Consider the following 18,578-nt stretch of genomic DNA (forward strand, 5'->3'; position numbering starts at 1 on the left):
CTTTTTTTTCTTGACTCCTGCTTGTAAAATGTGTCCCCTACCATAAAATTGCACTTGTGTTACTCCCTACATCTCAGTCTTACATTCTCTCTCCAACTCTTCACTGATTCATCCTTTGTAAGCTTTCTTTTTCTTTTTTCATTGATTCTTTTCAATTCTCTTCATATTGCTTAGGTTTGAATACATACTTTTCTTTCTTTTCCTTTTTCTGCATCTTCTATCTTGTCTTTACTACTGACTTTAGAAAACCAGTACTATGGATCATGCAGGACAAAAAAGACAATTGACTAGAGACGGAAAGCATATCTTGAAGCCATAACCTTTCTATAAATATCAGTTATTTTACTGAACCAATCACTGCCCCATGCCTTCCTTTTCTCCCTGTCTCATGCCAGTATTTCCTTTTCCTGGCTTTTCCTCTTAAAGTTCTAGCAACTGTATGTCTATCAAAGCAATTACTCACCTTCACAAATGTCAAACATCTTTCTTTAAGGTGTTTTATAGGCTTTTAAAAAGTAGCTTTCTCCTCGTTATCAACACTGTATGAGCCCTTTGAAAACTCTTCTAACCTAATCTTCCGAAGCCCCTCCCTTCCTCTATTCTCCTTTCCTATGTCTCCTTAACTCTCATTTCCTTTTTTTATTGTATATATATATGTACATATATATATATATAAATTTTTCGCCTTCTTTGCAGGCTGCTTTCCCTTGCTGCCTCCTTCCCTGACTTTCCAGACCTCCTGTACATCTATCCTCTCTTTTTTCTGTTTTATCTTCCATTTTCTTTTCCTATTTTTCTGACTTGGTTTGTATTCATTTTCTAATTTCCTAATCTCTACATTCCCTCTCCCTTTTATAGTTCTGGGAATGGAAAGGAGGGCCTGAGCCCACATCCTTTGCCCTGAGGTTCGCCTTTACAGTCTGTCCTTTTATCTGCATCTACTGCGACAAGGCTTGCCACCCCTCTCTGTCTTACCTTGCCCTACTGATGTCTCTGCTTCCCTCATTCTCTCCCTACTGGCCAAATTCTTGCTGACCAGACTCGAGTTAGGCATGTAACTTCTCTGCTAGGCCAGCAGTGCACTTCCATAGAAAACCCAGCATGAAGGAAACCCTTGCAGCATCAATTCAGACACCACTTTCCCAGTGCTCAGCATGCTCCCTTGTTCTCTACCATACCCGGGAGATAGCCTACCACCCCGTCCGTCTCAGCAAAAGTTACTAGGTTCCTTTAACTCGATCCTCTCCACCTTTGCCCCTCTCCTCTGAAATTCCTCCTGAATTTTGCATCTCCGAAGCTCCACCTTACTCCTTGACTAAGTTTCCCTGGCCTGTGGTCTCTCGGGAGTCTGGCTCTCTTTCTGCAGTTGTCCTGAGAACACTGTTTTAACTGCTGACTTTCTCTTCCTTTCCTACTTCCCTGTCTTTCCTGGCTTCTGGTTTTCTTTTCTTTTACTACTTCTGTGCAAATGTCCTTTTAAACATACTAATTTCTCCTTTTACAGTCGTATCTATTTGAACCTGCCTGTTCTTGTTCTGTATTTTACGGCCTTCTCCAACAATCGATCTTGCCTTTCTGTACTGGCTCCTCTTTTTCACCACTCTTCTCTCATTTCCACATCACTTTTGGTTTCCTCTTTTGATGTTTGAGACAAAGTCTTACTTTGTAGCCCAGCTTGGCCTGGCACTCACTATGTAGCCCAGGCTAACCATGAATTCATACTCAGCTTGCCTCTACCTCCCAAGTCCTGGGATTACAGGTCTGTGCCATGTCTTGTTCCACTGACTACCTTTGAAGGTCCTTTTCTTATTCTTTGGCTTCCCCTCCCCTCTTTTTTCCTGTCTTTGTTATTTCTTCTTTTCACTTTTCTTCACCTTCTGTCCTTCCTCCTTCTTTTCCCTTGATCTTCATTCCTTTCCTTTCTTACTCCTTATTCTATTCACCTTTACCTGTCTTTTTTCCTGCCTTTCATTTTTCTCACTCTGTCTTTTTACTGGCTCCACATACTAATTTTTTTCTTCCATCTCTTTCTTTTAACTTTCTTTCTAAGTATTGATTTTAAAAATCATTTTCATTATTTTTTTATGTGTATGGGTATTTTTCCAAATGTGTATCTGTGTGCCACATGTATGTGGTGCCCTGGGGCCAGATAAATGCTTCCTATCCCTGATCTGTAATTACAGAGGTGAGTTACCCTGTGGGTCCTGGGAATTAAACCTGGGTCCTCTGCAAGAGCAAACAGTTCTCTTAACTACTGAGCTGTTTCCCCATTCCCTGGCTTCGTCCTTTTAAGATGTTTCCTGTTATCTTTTACTGTGTTTATATTTGGATTGGATTTTGAATCTCTTTTACTGTTGCAAATCTGTATCACCTACTTGCTCCTTTTCACTTTTCTTTCACGATCAGATTCCCAAATTGTAAACATGTTATGTTTTCCTTCTCATTTTTATACTTTCCCTTTCCCACCCTGCCTTTTCTTTTCGTGCTTCTCTGATGACTTTCTCACTCATCCTCATAATCCCCTCTTTTTCCCTTCTTCCAATGCCCTCATTGTTTCCTGTCACTCCCCCTCCATGTCTCCCTCTGTCTTCCTCTATTTACAAGCTCCTGTTATTTTATTCAATGCGTGTTGTGTGTGTGTGCATGTGAGTGTGTGTGTTGTGGTGTGTGTGTGGGTGTGTGAGATGAGTGGATGTGAGTAGATTTGTGTTTGAGAGAGAGAGAGAGAGAAGAGAGAGAGAGAGAGAGAAGAGAGCACGTGCTCGTGTGGTGCCTGCCTCAGTAGGTGTGCACCTCATGTGTGCAGGTTCCTGCATAGACCAGAAGAGGGTGCTGGATCCTGGAACTGGAGTAACAGGAGTCTGTGGGTCACCTGATGTTGGTGTCGGCACCAAGCTTGGTGCTAGGCAAGAACGGCAAATGTTCTTAACCACGAACACCTCTCTGGCTCCTCAGGCTCCTATTTGCTAAGCCTTTGCTCTCCTTCCTCAGGTTTATTGTCTTAATCTACTAGCTGCGTTTTAGAATCCAGTCTATGCTGACTCACTTTTCTAGTGAATCACCTGTGTATTTTAACCCTTTTTACATTTCGGATCCCCCTGTTGTGCCCGATTTCCTTGTTCTCTTGAGGTTTTCTTTCGAGCTTGCCTTTTCTTTTTGCCTACTTATCTACCTAGCATTATCTCTAGTTCAAGTCTTTTAGTGCCTTTTCAAAATGACTCCTACCCATATTGGACTTGATCTCACTAGTTCCACACCACGCTAACTGACTTTGTCTCCAGTAGTTCACCTTTTATCCCTACAAGTTTTCCATGCAGGTTTTGTTTTAGGGTTTTAATATGCCTTTACTTTTGTTCATATTTATTTTTAAATCTCCCTTTTTGCTCCTCTTTCTTCTGCCCGTCCCCTTTCTAGCCTCTTCTTCGTCTCCTCCTTTTTCCCTTTCTCCTTCCATCGCCTTTCATGAGCTCACATTTTATTGGCTCCCCTCTTCAATTTTTTCTTTTCTTGCCTCGTTTCTGATTCTCTTTTCCTGCCATGTTGTTTTATGTTTTCTTTCAGGTTTATTTTTCTAAATTTCAGACATATGAATCTGTCTACCTATCATGTTTTCAAAAAACTAATAACCCTCCCCCTACAAGGCCTGAATTACTCTTTGGGCCCCTCCTTTTCAAGCAGCTCTCCCATGATTCCCTCTTCTTTTTTAATCGTCCTCCCTTTCTTCCCCTGCTTGTCTTTGACTTTCACTCCGTTTTTTCCATTTTCTTTGCTGTCTTTCTTCCCTATGCTCGCTAGCTTCCCTTCCTTCTGTACTTTCTTCCTCATTCACTTCCCCGCCTTCTTCTCCATTTCTTCCTTTCTTCCTCCCTGTTTCTACTATGCTTTTTCTTCACCTTATTCTCTCTTCTCCCTCCTCCTACCTCTAAGCCCCCTCCTCATCTTTCCCTCCCTCCCTCCTCCACCTCCTCCTCCCAATCTTTTCCTCCCCTCCACTCCTCCCACCTCTCCTCCCAATCTTTTCCCTCCCTCCTCCCAACACTCCTCCCAACTCTTCCCTTCTTCCTCCCACCCTCCTCCCATCTCTTCCCTCCCTGCTATCACTGATACTCCCTCTGCCCATCTTTATTTTTTCCTGCTCCGATCCTTCCCCCTCCCTCCTTCCTCTTTCCTCTCTTCCTATTGTTCTTATCATTCCCGCTCCCTCATTTATCTTTCTTTTCTTCTTGTTGTTCTCATCTGTCCCCTCCTTTCTTCTCTTCCTCTTGATCTCATCTTTCTCCCTCCTTTGTCTTTCTTCTCTTCCTATTGTTCTCATCCTTTGCCCTCCTACCTTCCTCTTTCTACTTTTCCTCTTGTTCTCATCCTTCCTCTCCTTCCTCTTTCCTCTCTTCCTCTGGTTCTCATCTTTCTCCCCCATCCTCTTTCTTCTCTTCCTCTTGTTCTCATTTATCAACCTCCTTCCTATTTCTTTTCTTCCACTTCTCATCTTTCTTCCTCCTCTTTCCTTTCTTTTCTTCCTCTTGTTCTCAACCTTCCCTTCCTTCCTTTCTCCTTTTCCTCTTGTTCTCATTCTTCCCCTCCTTCCTTTATTCTCTTCCTCTTGTTCTCAAACCTTCCCCATCCTCCTTCCTCCTTTTTCTCTACCTGTTGTTCTCATCCTTTCCCTCTTCCTCTTTCTCCTCTTCTTCTTGTTGTCATCTTTCTCCTCCTTCCTTTCTTCTCTTCCTCTTGTTCTCATCCTTCACCCTTTTTTCCTTCCTCTTTCTTCTCTTCTTTTTCCCATCGTTCTCCTCCTCCCTTTTTCTTCTCTTCCCTCTGTTCTTGTCTTTCAATCTCCTCCCTCTTTCTTCTCTTCCTCTTGGTCTCATCTTTCCCCCTTCCTCCTTCCTCTGTCTTCTCTTCCTCTTGTTCTCATTTATCACCCTCCTTCCTATTTCTTTTCTTCCACTTCTCATCTTTCTTCCTCCCTCTTTCCTTTCTTTTCTTCCTCTTGTTCTCAACCTTCCCCTTCCTTCCTTTCTCCTTTTCCTCTTGTTCTCATCCTTCCCCCTCTTTCCTTTATTCTCTTCCTCTTGTTCTCATCCTTCACACTCCTTCCTCTTTCTCCTCTTCCTCTTGTTCTCAACCTAACCCATCCCTCCTTCCTCCTTTTTCTCTACCTGTTGTTCTCATCCTTCCCCCTCCTTCCTCTGTCTTCTCTTCTTCTTGTTGTCATCTTTCGCCTCATTCCTTTCTTCTCTTCCTCTTGTTCTCATCCTTCACCCCTTTTCCTTCCTCTTTCTTCTCTTCTTTTCCCATCGTTCTCCTCCTCCCTTTTTCTTCTCTTCCCTCTGTTCTCGTCTTTCAAACTCCTCCCTCTTTCTTCTCTTCCTCTTGGTCTCATCTTTCCCCCTCCCTCCTTCCTCTGTCTTCTCTTCATCTTGTTCTCATCTTTCCCCTCTTCCTTCTTTCTTCTCTTCCTCTTGTTCTCATCCCTCCAACTCCTTCCTTTTTCTTTCCCTTGTTCTCATCCTTCCTTCTTTTCCTCTTTCTTTTCTTTCACTTCTTCTCATGTTTCCCCATCCTTCCTCTTTCTTCTCTTCCTTTTGTTCTCATCCTTCACCTCTCCCCTTCCTCCTTTTTCTCTGCCTCTTGTTCTCATCTTTTCCCCTCCCTTCTTTCTTCCCTTCCTCATGTTCTCAACTTTTTTCATCCTTCCTTTCTTCTCCTCCTCTTGTTCTCATCTTTCCCCCTTCCTCTTTCTTCTCTTTCTCTTGTTCTTATCTTTGCCCTCCTTCCTCTTTCTTATCTTCTTCTGTTCTAATACTTCCCTCTCATCAAGTTTCATCTCTTCCGCTAGTTCTCATCTTTCCCTCTCCCTCCTTCCTCTTTCTTTACTTCCTCTTGTTCCCATCCTTCCCCCTCCTCTTTCTTCTCTTACTCTTGTTCTCATCTCTCTCCTTCCTCTTTCTCCTCTTCCTCTTGTTTTCATCTTTTGCCTGCTTCCTCTTTCTTCTCTTCCTCTTGTTCTCATCCTTCACACTCCTTCCTTTTTCTTCTCTACCTCTTGATCTCATATTTCCCCCTCCTTCCTTCCTTTCTTCTCTTCCTCTTGTTCTCATCCTTCACACTCCTTTCTTTTTCTTCTCTACCTCTTGATCTCATATTTCCCCCTTCCTCCTTCCTCTTTCTTCTCTTCCTATTGTTTGCATCATTCCCCCTCCTTCCCTTCTTCTCCTCCTCTAGTTCTCATGCTTCCCTCTCCCTCCTTCCTCTTTCTTATCTTCCTCTCTCTCATCCTTCACCCTCCTTTCTTCCTCTTTCTTCTCTTCCTCTTGTTTTCATCTTTCACCTATTTCCTCTTTCTTCTCTTCCTCATTATCTCTCCTCTCCCTCTTTCCACTCTTCCTCCTGTTCCCATCCTTCTCCCCTCCCACATTCCTCTTCTTTCTCTTCCTCTTGTTCTCATCTTCCCCCACCTTCCTCTTTCTTTTCTTCCTCTGTTCTCATTTTTCCCCTTCCTCCCTCTTTCTTCTCTTCCTCTTGTGCTCATCCCTTCTGTTTCTTCTTCTTTTCCTCTTCTTCTCATCCTTCCTTCTCCTTCCTCTTCTTCTCATGGTTCCCCCTCCTTTCTCATTCTCTTCTTCCTATTTTTCTCATTGTTCCCCGTCTCCATCCTCTTTCTCTTCCTCTTATTCTCATCTTTTGCCCTCCCTCCTGCTTTCTTCTCTTCCTCATGTTTTAAACCTTCTCCCTCCTTAATATTCCTTCCTTCCTTCCTCTTGTTCTCATCTTTCTCTTCTTCTTCTTTCCCCTCTTCCTCTTGATCTAATCCTTCCCAATCTTCTTTCCTCTTTTTTCTCATCCTCTTGTTCTCATCCTTCTCCCTCCTTCCTCTTTCTATTCCTCCTCTTGTTCTCTTCTCCTCCCTCCTTTCTCCTCTTCTTCTTGTTCTTATCTTTCCTCTGTCCTCCATCTTCTCTTCCCCCTGTTCTCATCTTTCCCCTGCTCTTCTCATTCTTCACTTCCTATTGTTCTCATACTTCCCATCCTTTCTCATTCTTCTGTTCCTGTGTTCTCATCATTCCCCCTCCTTCCTCTTCTCTTCCTCTTGGTCTCATCCTACCCCTCCTTCTTCTTTCTTCTCTTCCTCTTGTTATACTTCTCCCTCCTTCCTCTTAATTCTCCTCCACTTGTTCTCATCTTTCCCCCTTCCTCTTTCTTCTCTTCCTCTTGTTCTCATCCTACCCTCTTCCTTTCTCCTCTTCCTCTTATTCTTACTTTCCCCCTACTTCCTTTTTCTTCTCTTCCTCATGTTCTCCTCTCCCCCCCTCTTTGTCTCATCTTTCCCCTCCTTCCTCTTTCTTATCTGACTCTTGTTCTCATCCTCCTCCCTCCTTCCTCTTTCTTCTCTTCCCTTCTTCCTCCCACCCCTCCTCCCACCTCTTCCCTCCCTGCTATCACCTCTACTCCCTCTTCCCATATTTATTTTTTGCTGCTCCGATCCTTTTTGCTCCCACCATCCTCTTTCCTCTCTTCCTATTGTTCTTATCGTTCCCGCTCCCTCATTCATCTTTCTTCTCTTCTCTTGTTCTCATCTTTCTCCTCTTTTTCTTCCTCCTGTTCTCATCTGTCCCCCTCCTTCCTCTTTCTTCTCTTCCTCTTGATCTCATCTTTCTCTGTCTTTCTTCTCTTCCTATTGTTCTCATCCTTCCCCCTCCTACCTTCCTCTTCCTTCTTTTCCTCTTGTTCTCATCCTTCCCTCTCCTTCCTCTTTCCTCTCTTCCTATTGTTCTTATCATTCCCACTCCCGCATTCATCTTTCTTCTCTTCATCTTGTTCTTATTTATCACCCTCCTTCCTATTTCTTCTCTTCCACTTCTCATCTTTCTTACTCCCTCTTTCCTTTCTTCTCTTCTTCTTGCTCTCGACCTTCACCTTCCTTCTTCTTTCTTCTCTTCCTCTGGTTGTCATCTTTCCCCTCCCCTTCCTCTTTCTCCTTTTCCTCCTATTCTCATCAATACCCTCCTTCCTCTTTCTTCTTTTCCTCTTGTTCTCATTCTTCCCCTCCTTCTGCTTTCTCTTCTCCCTCTTGTTATCCTTCCCCTCCTTTCTCTTTTCTTCCTCTTTTCTCATCCTTTACACTCCTTCCTCTTTCTCTTCTTCCTTTTGTTCTCATCCTTCCCCATCCCTCCTTCCTTTTTTCTCTACGTCATTCTCATCCTTCCCCTCCTTCCTCTTCCTTTTCTTCATGTTCTCATCATTCCCCTTCTTCCTTTCTTTTCTTTCTGTTGTTCTCATTTCCCCCTCCTTCTACTTTCTCCTCTTCCTCTTATTCTCATCCTTCCCCTCCTTCTACTTTCTCCTCTTCCTCTTATTCTCATCCTTCCCCTCCGGCCTCTTTCTCCGCTTACTCTTGTTCTCATCTTTCCCTCTCCTTCCTTTCTTCTCTTCCTCATGTTCTCCTCTTTCCCCCTCCCTCCTTCATCTTTCTTCTCTTCCTCTTGTTCTCATCATTCCCTCTCCTTCCTCTTTCTCCTTTTCTTCTAGTTGTCATCTTTCTCCTCCTTCCTCTTTCCTCTCTTCCTCTTGTTCTCATCTTTCACCCTCTTTCTTCTCTTCTTCTTCTTCCCATCTCTCTCTTCCTCCCTCTTTCTTCTCTTACTCTTGGTCTCATCTTTCCCCCTCCCTCTTCCCTCTTTCTTCTCTTCCTCTTGTTCTCATCCCTCCAACTTCTTCCCCTTTTCTTTTTCTTGTTCTCATCCTTCATTCTCCTCCTTTCTTTTCTTTCTCTTCTTCTCATGTTTCCCCATCCTTCCTCTTTCTTCTCTTCCTTTTGTTCTCATCCTTCACCTCTCCCCTTCCTCCTTTTTCTCTACCTCGTTTTCATCTTTCCCCCTCCCACCTTCTTCTTTCTTCCCTTCCTCATTTTCTCAACTTTTTTTCATCCTTCCTTTCTTCTCCTCCTCTTGTTCCATCTTTTCCCCTTCCTCTTTCTTCTCTTTCTCTTGTTCTTATCTTTACCCTCCTTCCTCCTTCTTCCCTTCCTCTTGTTCTCATACTTCTCCCTCCTTCCTCTTATCTTCCTCTGTTCTAATCCTTGCCTGTCCATCCTCTTTCTTCTCTTCCTCTTGTTCTCATCCTTCACCTCTCTCCTTCCTCTTTTTTCTCTACCTCTTGTTCTCATCTTTCCCTTTCCCTACTCCTTCTTTCTTCCCTTCCTCATGTTCTCAACTTTTTTCATCCTTCTTTTCTTCTCTTCTTCTTGATCTTCTTGTTCTTATCTTTCCCCTCCTTGTACTTTCTTCTCTTCCTCTTGGTCTCATCCTTTCCTCTCCTTCCTCATTCATCTCTTCCTGTGTTCTCATCCTTCCAACTCCTTCCTCTTTCTTATGTTCCTCTTCTTCTCATCCTTGCCCCTCCTTCCTCATTCTACTCTTCCTCTTGTTCTCGTCCTTTCCCCTAATTTCTTTCTTTTCCTCCACTTGTTCTCATCATTACTTCTCCTTCCTCTTCCTCCTCTTCTTGTTCACATCCTTCACCCTCCTTCTTCATTCTTCCCTATATCTTGGTCTGATCCTTCCCCGTCCTTCCTCTTTCTTCTTTTCCACTTGTTCTCATCCTTCCCCTCCATCCTTCCTCTTTCCTCTTTTCCTCTTGTTCTCATCCTTCCCCCTCTATCCTTCCTCTTACTTCTTTTCCTTTTGTTATCATCTGTCCCTCTCTTTCCTTTTTCTTCTTTCGTCTTGTTCTAATTTTCTCCTCCTCCCTGTTTGTCCTTTTTGTCTTGTTCTCATCCTTCACCCTCCTTCCTCATTCTTCTCTTGCTTTTGGTCTTGCCTTTCCCCTCCCTAATTCCTGTTTCTCCTCCTCCTCTTGTTCTCATCTTTCCCTCTTGTCTTCTTTCTTCTCTTCCTCTTGTTCTCATCTTTCTGACTCCCTCCTTCCTCTTCCTTCTCTTCCTCCTGTTCTCATTCTTCCCCCTACTTCCCTCCTCTTTCTTCTCTTCCCCTTTTTGTCATCCTTCCCCCTCCTTCCTCTTTCTTCTCTTCCTCTTGATCTCATCTTTCCCCCTTCTTCCTCTTCTCTTCCTCTTATTCTCATCCTTCCCTCTCCTTCCTCTTTCTCCTCTTCTTCTTGTTCTTACATTTCCCCTACTTCCTTTTTCTTCTCTTCCTCATGTTCTCCTCTTTCCCCCTCCCTCCTTCCTCTTTCTCCTCTTCCTCTTGTTGTTATCCTTCCTCATCCCTCCTTCCCCTTTTTTTCTCATCCTCTTGTTCTCATCCTTCTCCCTCCTTTTTCTTTCTTTTCTTCCTCTTGTTCTCATATTTCCCCTTCTTCTTCTTTCTCCACTTCCTCTTGTTTTTATATTTCCTCTCTGTCCTCCTTCTTCTCTTCCTCTTGTTTTCATCTTTCCCCTGCTTTTCATATTCTTCACTTCCTGTTGTTCTCATCCTTCCCCATCCTCCTCATTCTTCTGTTCCTGTGTTCTCATCATTCCCCCTCCTTCCTCTTCTCTTCCTCTTGTTCTCATCCTTCCCTCTCCTTCCTCTTTCTCCTCTTCTTCTTGTTCTTACATTTCCCCTACTTCCTTTTTCTTCTCTTCTTCATGTTCTCTTTCCCCCTCCCTCCTTCCTCTTTCCACTCTTCCTCTTATTCCCATCCTTACCCCTCCCGCATTTCTTTTTTCTCTTCTTCTTGTTCTCATCTTCCCCCTCCTTGTTCTTTCTTTTCTTCCTCTTGGCCTCATCTTTCCTCACCTTCATCTATCTTCTCTTCCTCTTGTTCTCAACCTTCCCCTTCATTCCTCTCTTGTCTCTTCCTCTTGTTCTCATCTTTCCCACCCTCTTCCACATTTTCCTTTCTTTTAATTCTCCCCCTTCTTTTCTTTCTTCCTCTCTCCTTCCTTCTTTTTTTCCACTCTCGTCCCTGTTATGTACCTCCATTGTTCCTTCTTTTTCTTGTTTTATCTTCATTCCTTCTTTTCTCCTTCCCTTCCTCCTCCTTTTTTTCCCTCTCTTTCCTTTTCTGTTTCCTTCCCTCCAACCTCCTTCCCATCTTTCTTCCTCCTCCTTCCAGTCTCATTTTCTCTTTCTTCCTCTTTCAAACAACATCTTCATAATTTATTTACTTTAAGTCTCTCTACAGGAAGGATCACAAGTATGGTGTCTCCTCTCCTTACTTCATTTTAAAGAATACTGTCTCCTTTCATCCAAGCCTCTTTCCTCTTTGTACCTTACAATCCCCTCTTTCCCTCCTTACCTTTTACTTACTTTTAGAAAAGCTCTCCACTTCTTTAACTTTGTAGGGCTGAAGTCTCTTAGATATCTCTGCACACCTTTGCAAGTTCATTGGACTTCCTTCTTTAGTAATCCCTTTCAAATCCCTCTCTCATCATCACAATCTTCCTTTTTATTCCTTTCCTACTGACTCTCCCTTCCTTGTTTACCTTTCCCCCTTGTCCACCCTCCCATCTCTTCTCTATTTTGTCTTCATCTCTCTCTCCTCCCACAAACGCATTCATGCTGGAGTCTACTGGTTGCTCCTGGTCTTTCTTTACTCTCTCCTTGTCTTCATTGGTTCTCGTTATATCTTTGCCTACTAGGTGCTTTATCTTGTCCAAGTTTTTTTGCTCTTTTTTCCCCTATTACTTGCTTTGTACATTTTAATATTCTCTTGATATTTGTATATTATCCTTTTCTTGATGTAATTTCTGTAATTTATTTCTGCTCTTACTGGCTTGTTAAACTTTTCTTTTTAATGTTTTCTTACTGCCTGCTCAACTTACTTCTCTCATTTGCTTCTGGGTTTCTTACCTGAGTGTACATGCTATCTTCTCTTCCTGGCTGTTTGTTAAACTATGTATTTACTTGTTAGCTATATGTATTGTGAATATATGTTTGTTAACTGGATCTGTAACTGGAAAGTGCATCACAGAGTACCTGACACAGGTACTGAGGGCTCCTAGTACTTACTTTTGCAGGGGACATTTTAAAAAACTGTGTGAGCATAAGGTGGTTTGATGTGGACACTAATAGTCAATACATTGTTGCTCAGCTTCCACTCATCTACTATGTCTTTTATTTTCTCTCTCCTATCTCTCTCACCTGTTTCAGGTTGTCTTTTGCTTTCAGGGACGGTGGCTTCCCGCTTTTTCTTTACACTTTCTTCTTTACTATCTTTTTCTTGCAGTTTTTGTAAATGGTAGGCCATTCTTTTTTGAAGCATTACTTGTTTCTGCAAAATATTAAAAATACATTACATAGGTTTCAAATTCAAATAGAAACCTGACAGTAAAAATACAACATAGATTATTTCAAATGTGATGATGTTCCTGAGGTAGACCTTTGTTCCTGTCTGGAGATACCCAAATTTACAATGAATTTGAAGAGAGGTACTAAGAGGCAAGTTTCCTTTTATGTGCATGTGTGCATGTGTGCGTGCTCTCTTACAATCTGGAGATTTAAGCTAGGGTCTTGTACATGCTAGGCAATTCCTTTACTGTTAAGGAAAACATATTTTAGTAACAACTCAATCTAATTTAACTTTCTGGAGACTCTTCCTTAAAATATAGATTGGGGCTAGAATCAATACCGATTGGGGCTCCATCAATAACTATCTCCTGAAAAATTCATACTTTAAAATATAAAATTGCGGCAAAAGCCTTTCTTAAGACAGCCCAAGTCCAGCAAAAGCTGACTACCTTTTGGTTAATTTCCTCTCTGATTTTTCGCCGATGTTCGTCAGCTTTTGCTTCTCGCTTAACTTCTTCTCCAATCTTTGATAGAAGTGTCATCTCCTTGGATTGCCATTCCTATGGGACATGCCATTACAGTTCTCAGCATATGTCTACTTCATTTTAAAACTATTTTCTTTTTCCCCAACCAATATGCAAATTAGGTCAAATCAATGGCCTAACACATTTTGGGTCAATAATAAAGCAAATCTTGCACTGACTTGTGAACGTGCTTATCTATCTGCCATTCCCTGGGACTGTCCTGCTGGATATGATGAAGTGGAACAGGAAAGAAATTATTTTGTTATTACAACCATGAAGCCAGCACAAATGTGACTCTGAAGATGAATCTCAAAAGATACTGGCAAAAGGGTGTTGACTTCTAACTCAGGGAAGACATCACATGTACTTGGCTGCTCTTAAAGGTATTCTGACAGAGAAACTAAACAAATAGCCATGCCAGAAATCATGTGGAGGTCAAAGGACAACTCTACGGACTGAGCTCTCTACTTACAACTTCATATATGTTCTGGGACTTGAACTTAGGTCACCAGGCTTGCAGCGGAAGTGCCTTTCCCAGTGAATCCTTCTAGCCTGGTTTCTTTTCTAAACTCAACTTCAAAGGATAGAGTGAATCTGTTCAAGTAGTTTACAGAAAAAAAGAACCATGCAAGTTTCCCATTTAAAATTACTCCTCACCTCTTCAATCTCTTTGTGTTGATTCAGTTTTGTTTGAACATTATGCCAATGTAGTCTGTCTTCTTCTTCTAACTGCAGTGTGTTTCGTCTTCCCAAGGTGTCTTCAATTTTGTCTAGTTCTTTATTAATCATACGCAGATGTCTAAGTAGAAGTGAAACAAAGGAATGTAAGTCTTTCAGCATACCTGCCACTCTGGAACTCTGCAATATCAACATGCATTCTGGTATACTCTGAGATGAATGGATGGATTATAGGAACCACATCATGAGTAGTAACTAGCTTTCAATTAAGATAAATTTTTTGAAAAAGAAAAAGTGTACAATTTTTTTCCCTTTAGCTTCTAAGGCTGCAGCTTGATTTCTGCATGGTATGTGTGATTAGTAGCTGAAGGAAAATACCCAGTTGTTAGAGGAATGGCATGTTTACTTTAGCATCAGATAAAGTTGCAGCAATTTGATCATTGTGACTTTAAAATAATTTACTTAAACTCATGTTTGATATGTGTTAAAGATACTCTCTCTCCCTCTGGCACCACAGACCTGGCTTTCACTAGATCAGTGATTTATATTTTGCATTTCTTCAATAACAGTTTGACTTGCCTCTTGGGCTCCTGGCAGCTCCAGTTTCTCAGGTAGAAACTGAACTTCCTAGCCTTAGGAACAAGGTTCCCATTCCCTGCACCTCTTGATGTCATTTTTATAGTTTAATTTTTTAAATTGTGTGTTGGTGTTTTGTCCATAAGTAAGTCTGTGCACCACGTGCATGCAGGGCCTGTGGAGGGCATCAGATCCCTTAAAACTGGAGTTATCGACAGTTGTGAGCCACCATGAGGGTACTGGGATTCAGACTCTAGTCCACTGGAGGAGCAGGCCCCCTTGATTACCTCTTTAGTTCCCCATGTTGAAAATGCTGAGGGCCTTCAATGTGTCTAGTACCTTTCTGACTCCATCTTCAATTCTTTCTATTTTTTTGCAGTTTTGGGGGTCTCTAGTGTGCCCATTTTGAAATATGCTCGAACCCTGACTCTACCTTCTTTTTATTATATGGTCTTGATGCGGGGAAGTCTTCTTCCCTTCTCGTAACAACCACTGCTGAAATGAGGCAGCAGCGGCAGCTTCGTCACAAGCTCGTCTCTCTTCGTTCAGCTTATTCACCTGGCTTTCTATAATTTTCTGTAAGAAAACAATTATTGGACGTCAGATGCTTGACAGAAATAACCCTTTCCTTTGATATATTTTCTTTAAATTTAATCTTAAGTAAATGTTCTGAGTATTACAAACTGTTAATTCTGCTAACCAGCTTTTAGGCTTTGCATGGCCTCATCCCACAAATAAACTTTTTATATGTAGAAATCAAATGGGATCTCTATCTTTTACAGATTCTTTATAGGGGCATTATTCCTGGAATATTTTAAGGAAATATTGTGCAAAGAGTGTAGCTTTTCACAAATCTTTTCATGGGTCCCATGAAAATAAAACAAACTCAAATATTTAACTTACTTGTTCCCTGACATAATTTCTCTCAAAGTCAATTTTTAAAGTGGTAAGATATTGTCTGTATTTGTTCAACTCTTTTAAGGAACATATGACCTAAAATTCAAAATGAAAAACATTATAAAGTTTGAAAATTACAACATGTTTATAGAAGTGAAGAAGAACATTCATTTTAGTGACAGTTGTGGGATACAGTGTAAGAATGCAGTTTTGGTGACATTTGGGTAGTCAGGATCTTTAGACAGTTGATGACCCACCAGAGATTTTTCTAAATAGTTCACTAACATAGCTCCAACTTAAAGTTCCTTCTCGAGACATGAAAATAAATGTGTCAGTGCATTCACATACCAAAAACTGCAATTATCTTTTCCCATCACTGAAAAATTGTCAACTAGAAAGCAGCTTTTACAAGAAAAAACTAGGCATTTTACTGGCTTCTTTCTGCGATATCTGCTAGTGTTCTACTAGAAGTTGGCAATGGTATTAAAGCATCTAGCAAGTGCCTAGAGTTTGCTGGACAGAAGCAGGCCTCCACGCACTTTGTTATTGCTGGTGATGTATCCTCCCTGTCTTAGTTTCTTGAGCATGTCTTTTCGTCTGAAGTATGCTTTAAGATGTGGATCGTGAAGACTTTGGTAGGTGGTTTCCATGAGTCTACAGTAAGGATCACTAAGATTAAAACCAAAAGATGGCCGATAAAGCTGCAAAAAGAAACATATTTGAAATTATTGCAAATGCAAAATTCATGAAAATACACTTTTAAACATCAGTTTATTGAAATAATTAGAATGTTCACTGGAAATAAAATACACAAGCAGAAACAGAAGTGAAAGAATGTAATGGGTTGATCTGGGTAAATATAATGCCCTTCAATGAACTTCCCTCTCTTCTCCCCTCTAATTTTTACTTTAGAAGTGGCACGTGGAATACTATTTATGAACTCTGTGCTTGATATACCTATAGCCTCTACCTTAGTCCAGTTCCTGTATACATAGGTCAGGATAGACTGTCAACAAAGAGACGAGAGTACATGCAAAGTTTCAGGAGCCAGATGAACCAAGGCACAGAAGTAGAAATCAGCATGTTGTATATGTGTATGCCAGAAAGATCACAACCTGTCAAGCTGAGGCTGTGGTTGAAGAAAAGTCTGGATGGAGTGATTGCAGCTCTTTCTGGGGCTTTCCATCATTAAAGTGAGTTTAAAGACTTTAAAACATTGCAGCTCACTTAATTGCATTTGTGTGAAACTGAAGGTGATATACAAAGTGCAATCATAAAATGTTTCAAATTTAACAGCTAAAAAGGGCAAAGAAAACCACTTAAACACCATTAAAACATAGTTTACCTTTTCACTTATATTTGTGGTATAGAATATGTTAGTACTTCCTGGGATAATAGGTAGTTTCGCCCCCAGGGGTAAGTCCAACAGGCTAGATGGTCCAATCTTCGGAACAACAGGTTTCTGTCTCTTCTGTGGGAAAGAAATGCAAATGTTTGTCTTTTCTACTAGGAAGTGTTCATTTAGTTTACATCAGTTGTCACACCTGAACCAGATAGCACAACCCAGGTTGTTAGGCACCTGGGTGGAAGGATCCGCCTGGCTGCAAAGCAAGAAGACCTTACCTCCCCACTTCCTAAGCCAGCACCCTACTTCTGGGTCCTGCCCAGGTTAGTATAAGTCAGTGGCACCTTGAGTCACCCGTTGCCCTGGTCAGAAGGTGGGAGGTTCCATTGTGAAAAATTCTGTCCTGTACCTGCCCCTCAGCCAGAGTCTTTCCCCATGATTCTACCTGCTGGCCTGAAACCTGCCCTGACCAAGAAAGAAGGGCAATGAATAAATGGACACTATGGAGGGCCCACCACTCACGGTACTACAAGTGTCTTTGTCAGTTTTGAGGTTGCCAGAAGCCGCTTTGGAGGCGGCAGCCTCAGCAGCCTTCAAACAGTTGTTCAGGTACAAGTCCATGGCTACCCGTCAGCCCCCAAGGGCTGGGGGCTGAGGGAGTGGACTGTCTTCTGGTCTCCCTTCCTGCGACTGTCTTCTCCGGTGTCTGGATCAAGACTGAGCCAAGGCCCTAGACAGCCTGGTAACAGGACCTCAAGAACGCACACATCACAATGCTGCCTTGCTGACATCCTTAGTGGGCGCCCTCAAGGCCACGCCCAATGGGCGTCGCCCTTAAGACACGTCATACCAGCAGAGATCACCCAGTAGAAGTTTCCAAAATAGATGTGGCTCCAACAGAAGTAGCTCTAACAGATGCCACTTCAACCGCTGTCGGTTTCTAAAGAAGATGCCAACAAAGACATTGCCTCAACACACACCGCCCAACCGACAATCCCTCCATGGCTGCCCCGATAGACATTTGTTCCAGCTGATGTCGAGCCACTGAGTGTCATCCCAGTGGATGTCGCATTAATAGACGTCATCCTTAGGCCACTGAGTGTCATCCCAGTAGATGTCGCATTAATAGACGTCATCCTTGGGCACGGGTAAAGACCTGGGTGCCTCTCTAGGAGCGCATGCGCATCACGCAAACCTGGCAGCTTGAATGATTTGAGTTGGGAAAGTACCCTGAAAGGCCCTTAAAGAGTACCCTAGTGGTGATGCTGCCACGTGGTTTAGCTGAAGGGTAGTCTGGCTACAGAGTGAAACCCTGTCCATAAATAACAAAAGAAAATTAAACAAAACCCCAAAGCTGTCAGATATTAATCCCAACAGACTTTGTGGGGTTTTGTAAATTCTACAGCAATCATTAAAAACTATGTAAGGCGGTAATTTAAAACATCATCAAAAATTAAGATGGTTTTCTAAGAGTGTTCAAGAAACTTGCAGGAACACAAGAGAAACCAAGGAGCAATTAAGCAAGTAGAGAGAAATGGATACTAAAATAAATGACTTAATCCTTCACATATCAGCAATTACTTTACATTTGATAGTCTAAACCTGACAATGAAGGGGCAGAGACAGGCAGAATAAATGAACAAACATGATAGCACTATATGCTGTCAATAAAAGATGTTCAGAAGATACAGTGACATAAGCAAGTTGAAAAATTAAAGGATGTGAAAGCATATTCAAAACAGATTCCAATAAAAGTGGGTGTGGTCATATATTAAACTACATATTGTTAAAGACAAAAAGAAACATTATGTAATAACAAAAAGATCATCCCACCAGGAAAATATTCTAATTCTAAGTGTCCATATGCTAGATTGTAGAGCTTCAGAATACACAAAGCAGAAAACAGTAGAGATAAAAGGAGAAATAGACATTCAACACTTGCCAATAGAAGATTATATAAACATAAGTCAGGCCATCCTGATGCCTATTCAATAGGTTAAATATTTGTACCTACATAATGTATTCCTCAGGAAAAATAGCATTGAGTGAAACCCAACAAGCTCCAAGATGATATACCTGACATTTAAAGTATGTTTATGATACTCATTTATGAAATAATTAGATCTGAATGTCTCCAAAGGATATGTGCCAAGGTCTTGGCTTCCAGCCTGTGGTGCTATTGGAGGTGGTGGAACGTCAGGAGACTGGGTCTAGTAGGAGGAACTAGGTCACTGAGGACCTACCTTTGAAGGCTATAGTGATATCCAACTCCCACCTCAAACAATGTGCTTCCTGGCCACAATGCCAGGGTGAGCAATATTCCTC

The 18,578-nt window shown here is 41.9% G+C and overlaps 1 protein-coding gene across 1 annotated transcript; it reads right to left on the reverse strand.

Annotated features, from left to right (window-relative positions):
• Nucleotides 1-11,516: 11,516 nt before the first annotated feature.
• LOC114710163 (fibrous sheath-interacting protein 2-like) lies at nucleotides 11,517-17,042 on the reverse strand. The gene is made up of 8 exons (XM_037198804.1): nucleotides 16,776-17,042; nucleotides 16,254-16,379; nucleotides 15,448-15,609; nucleotides 14,915-15,004; nucleotides 14,445-14,587; nucleotides 13,415-13,556; nucleotides 12,683-12,793; nucleotides 11,517-12,216 (listed from the first exon to the last, which is right to left on the reverse strand). The coding sequence occupies exons 1-8, from the start codon at nucleotides 16,872-16,874 to the stop codon at nucleotides 11,971-11,973; spliced, it is 1,119 nt and encodes a 372-aa protein (XP_037054699.1). The 5' UTR covers nucleotides 16,875-17,042; the 3' UTR covers nucleotides 11,517-11,970.
• Between the last annotated feature and the right edge of the window lie 1,536 nt (nucleotides 17,043-18,578).

Source organism: Peromyscus leucopus, chromosome X, assembly GCF_004664715.2.
Source record: "Peromyscus leucopus breed LL Stock chromosome X, UCI_PerLeu_2.1, whole genome shotgun sequence".
Lineage (NCBI taxonomy): Eukaryota > Metazoa > Chordata > Mammalia > Rodentia > Cricetidae > Peromyscus > Peromyscus leucopus.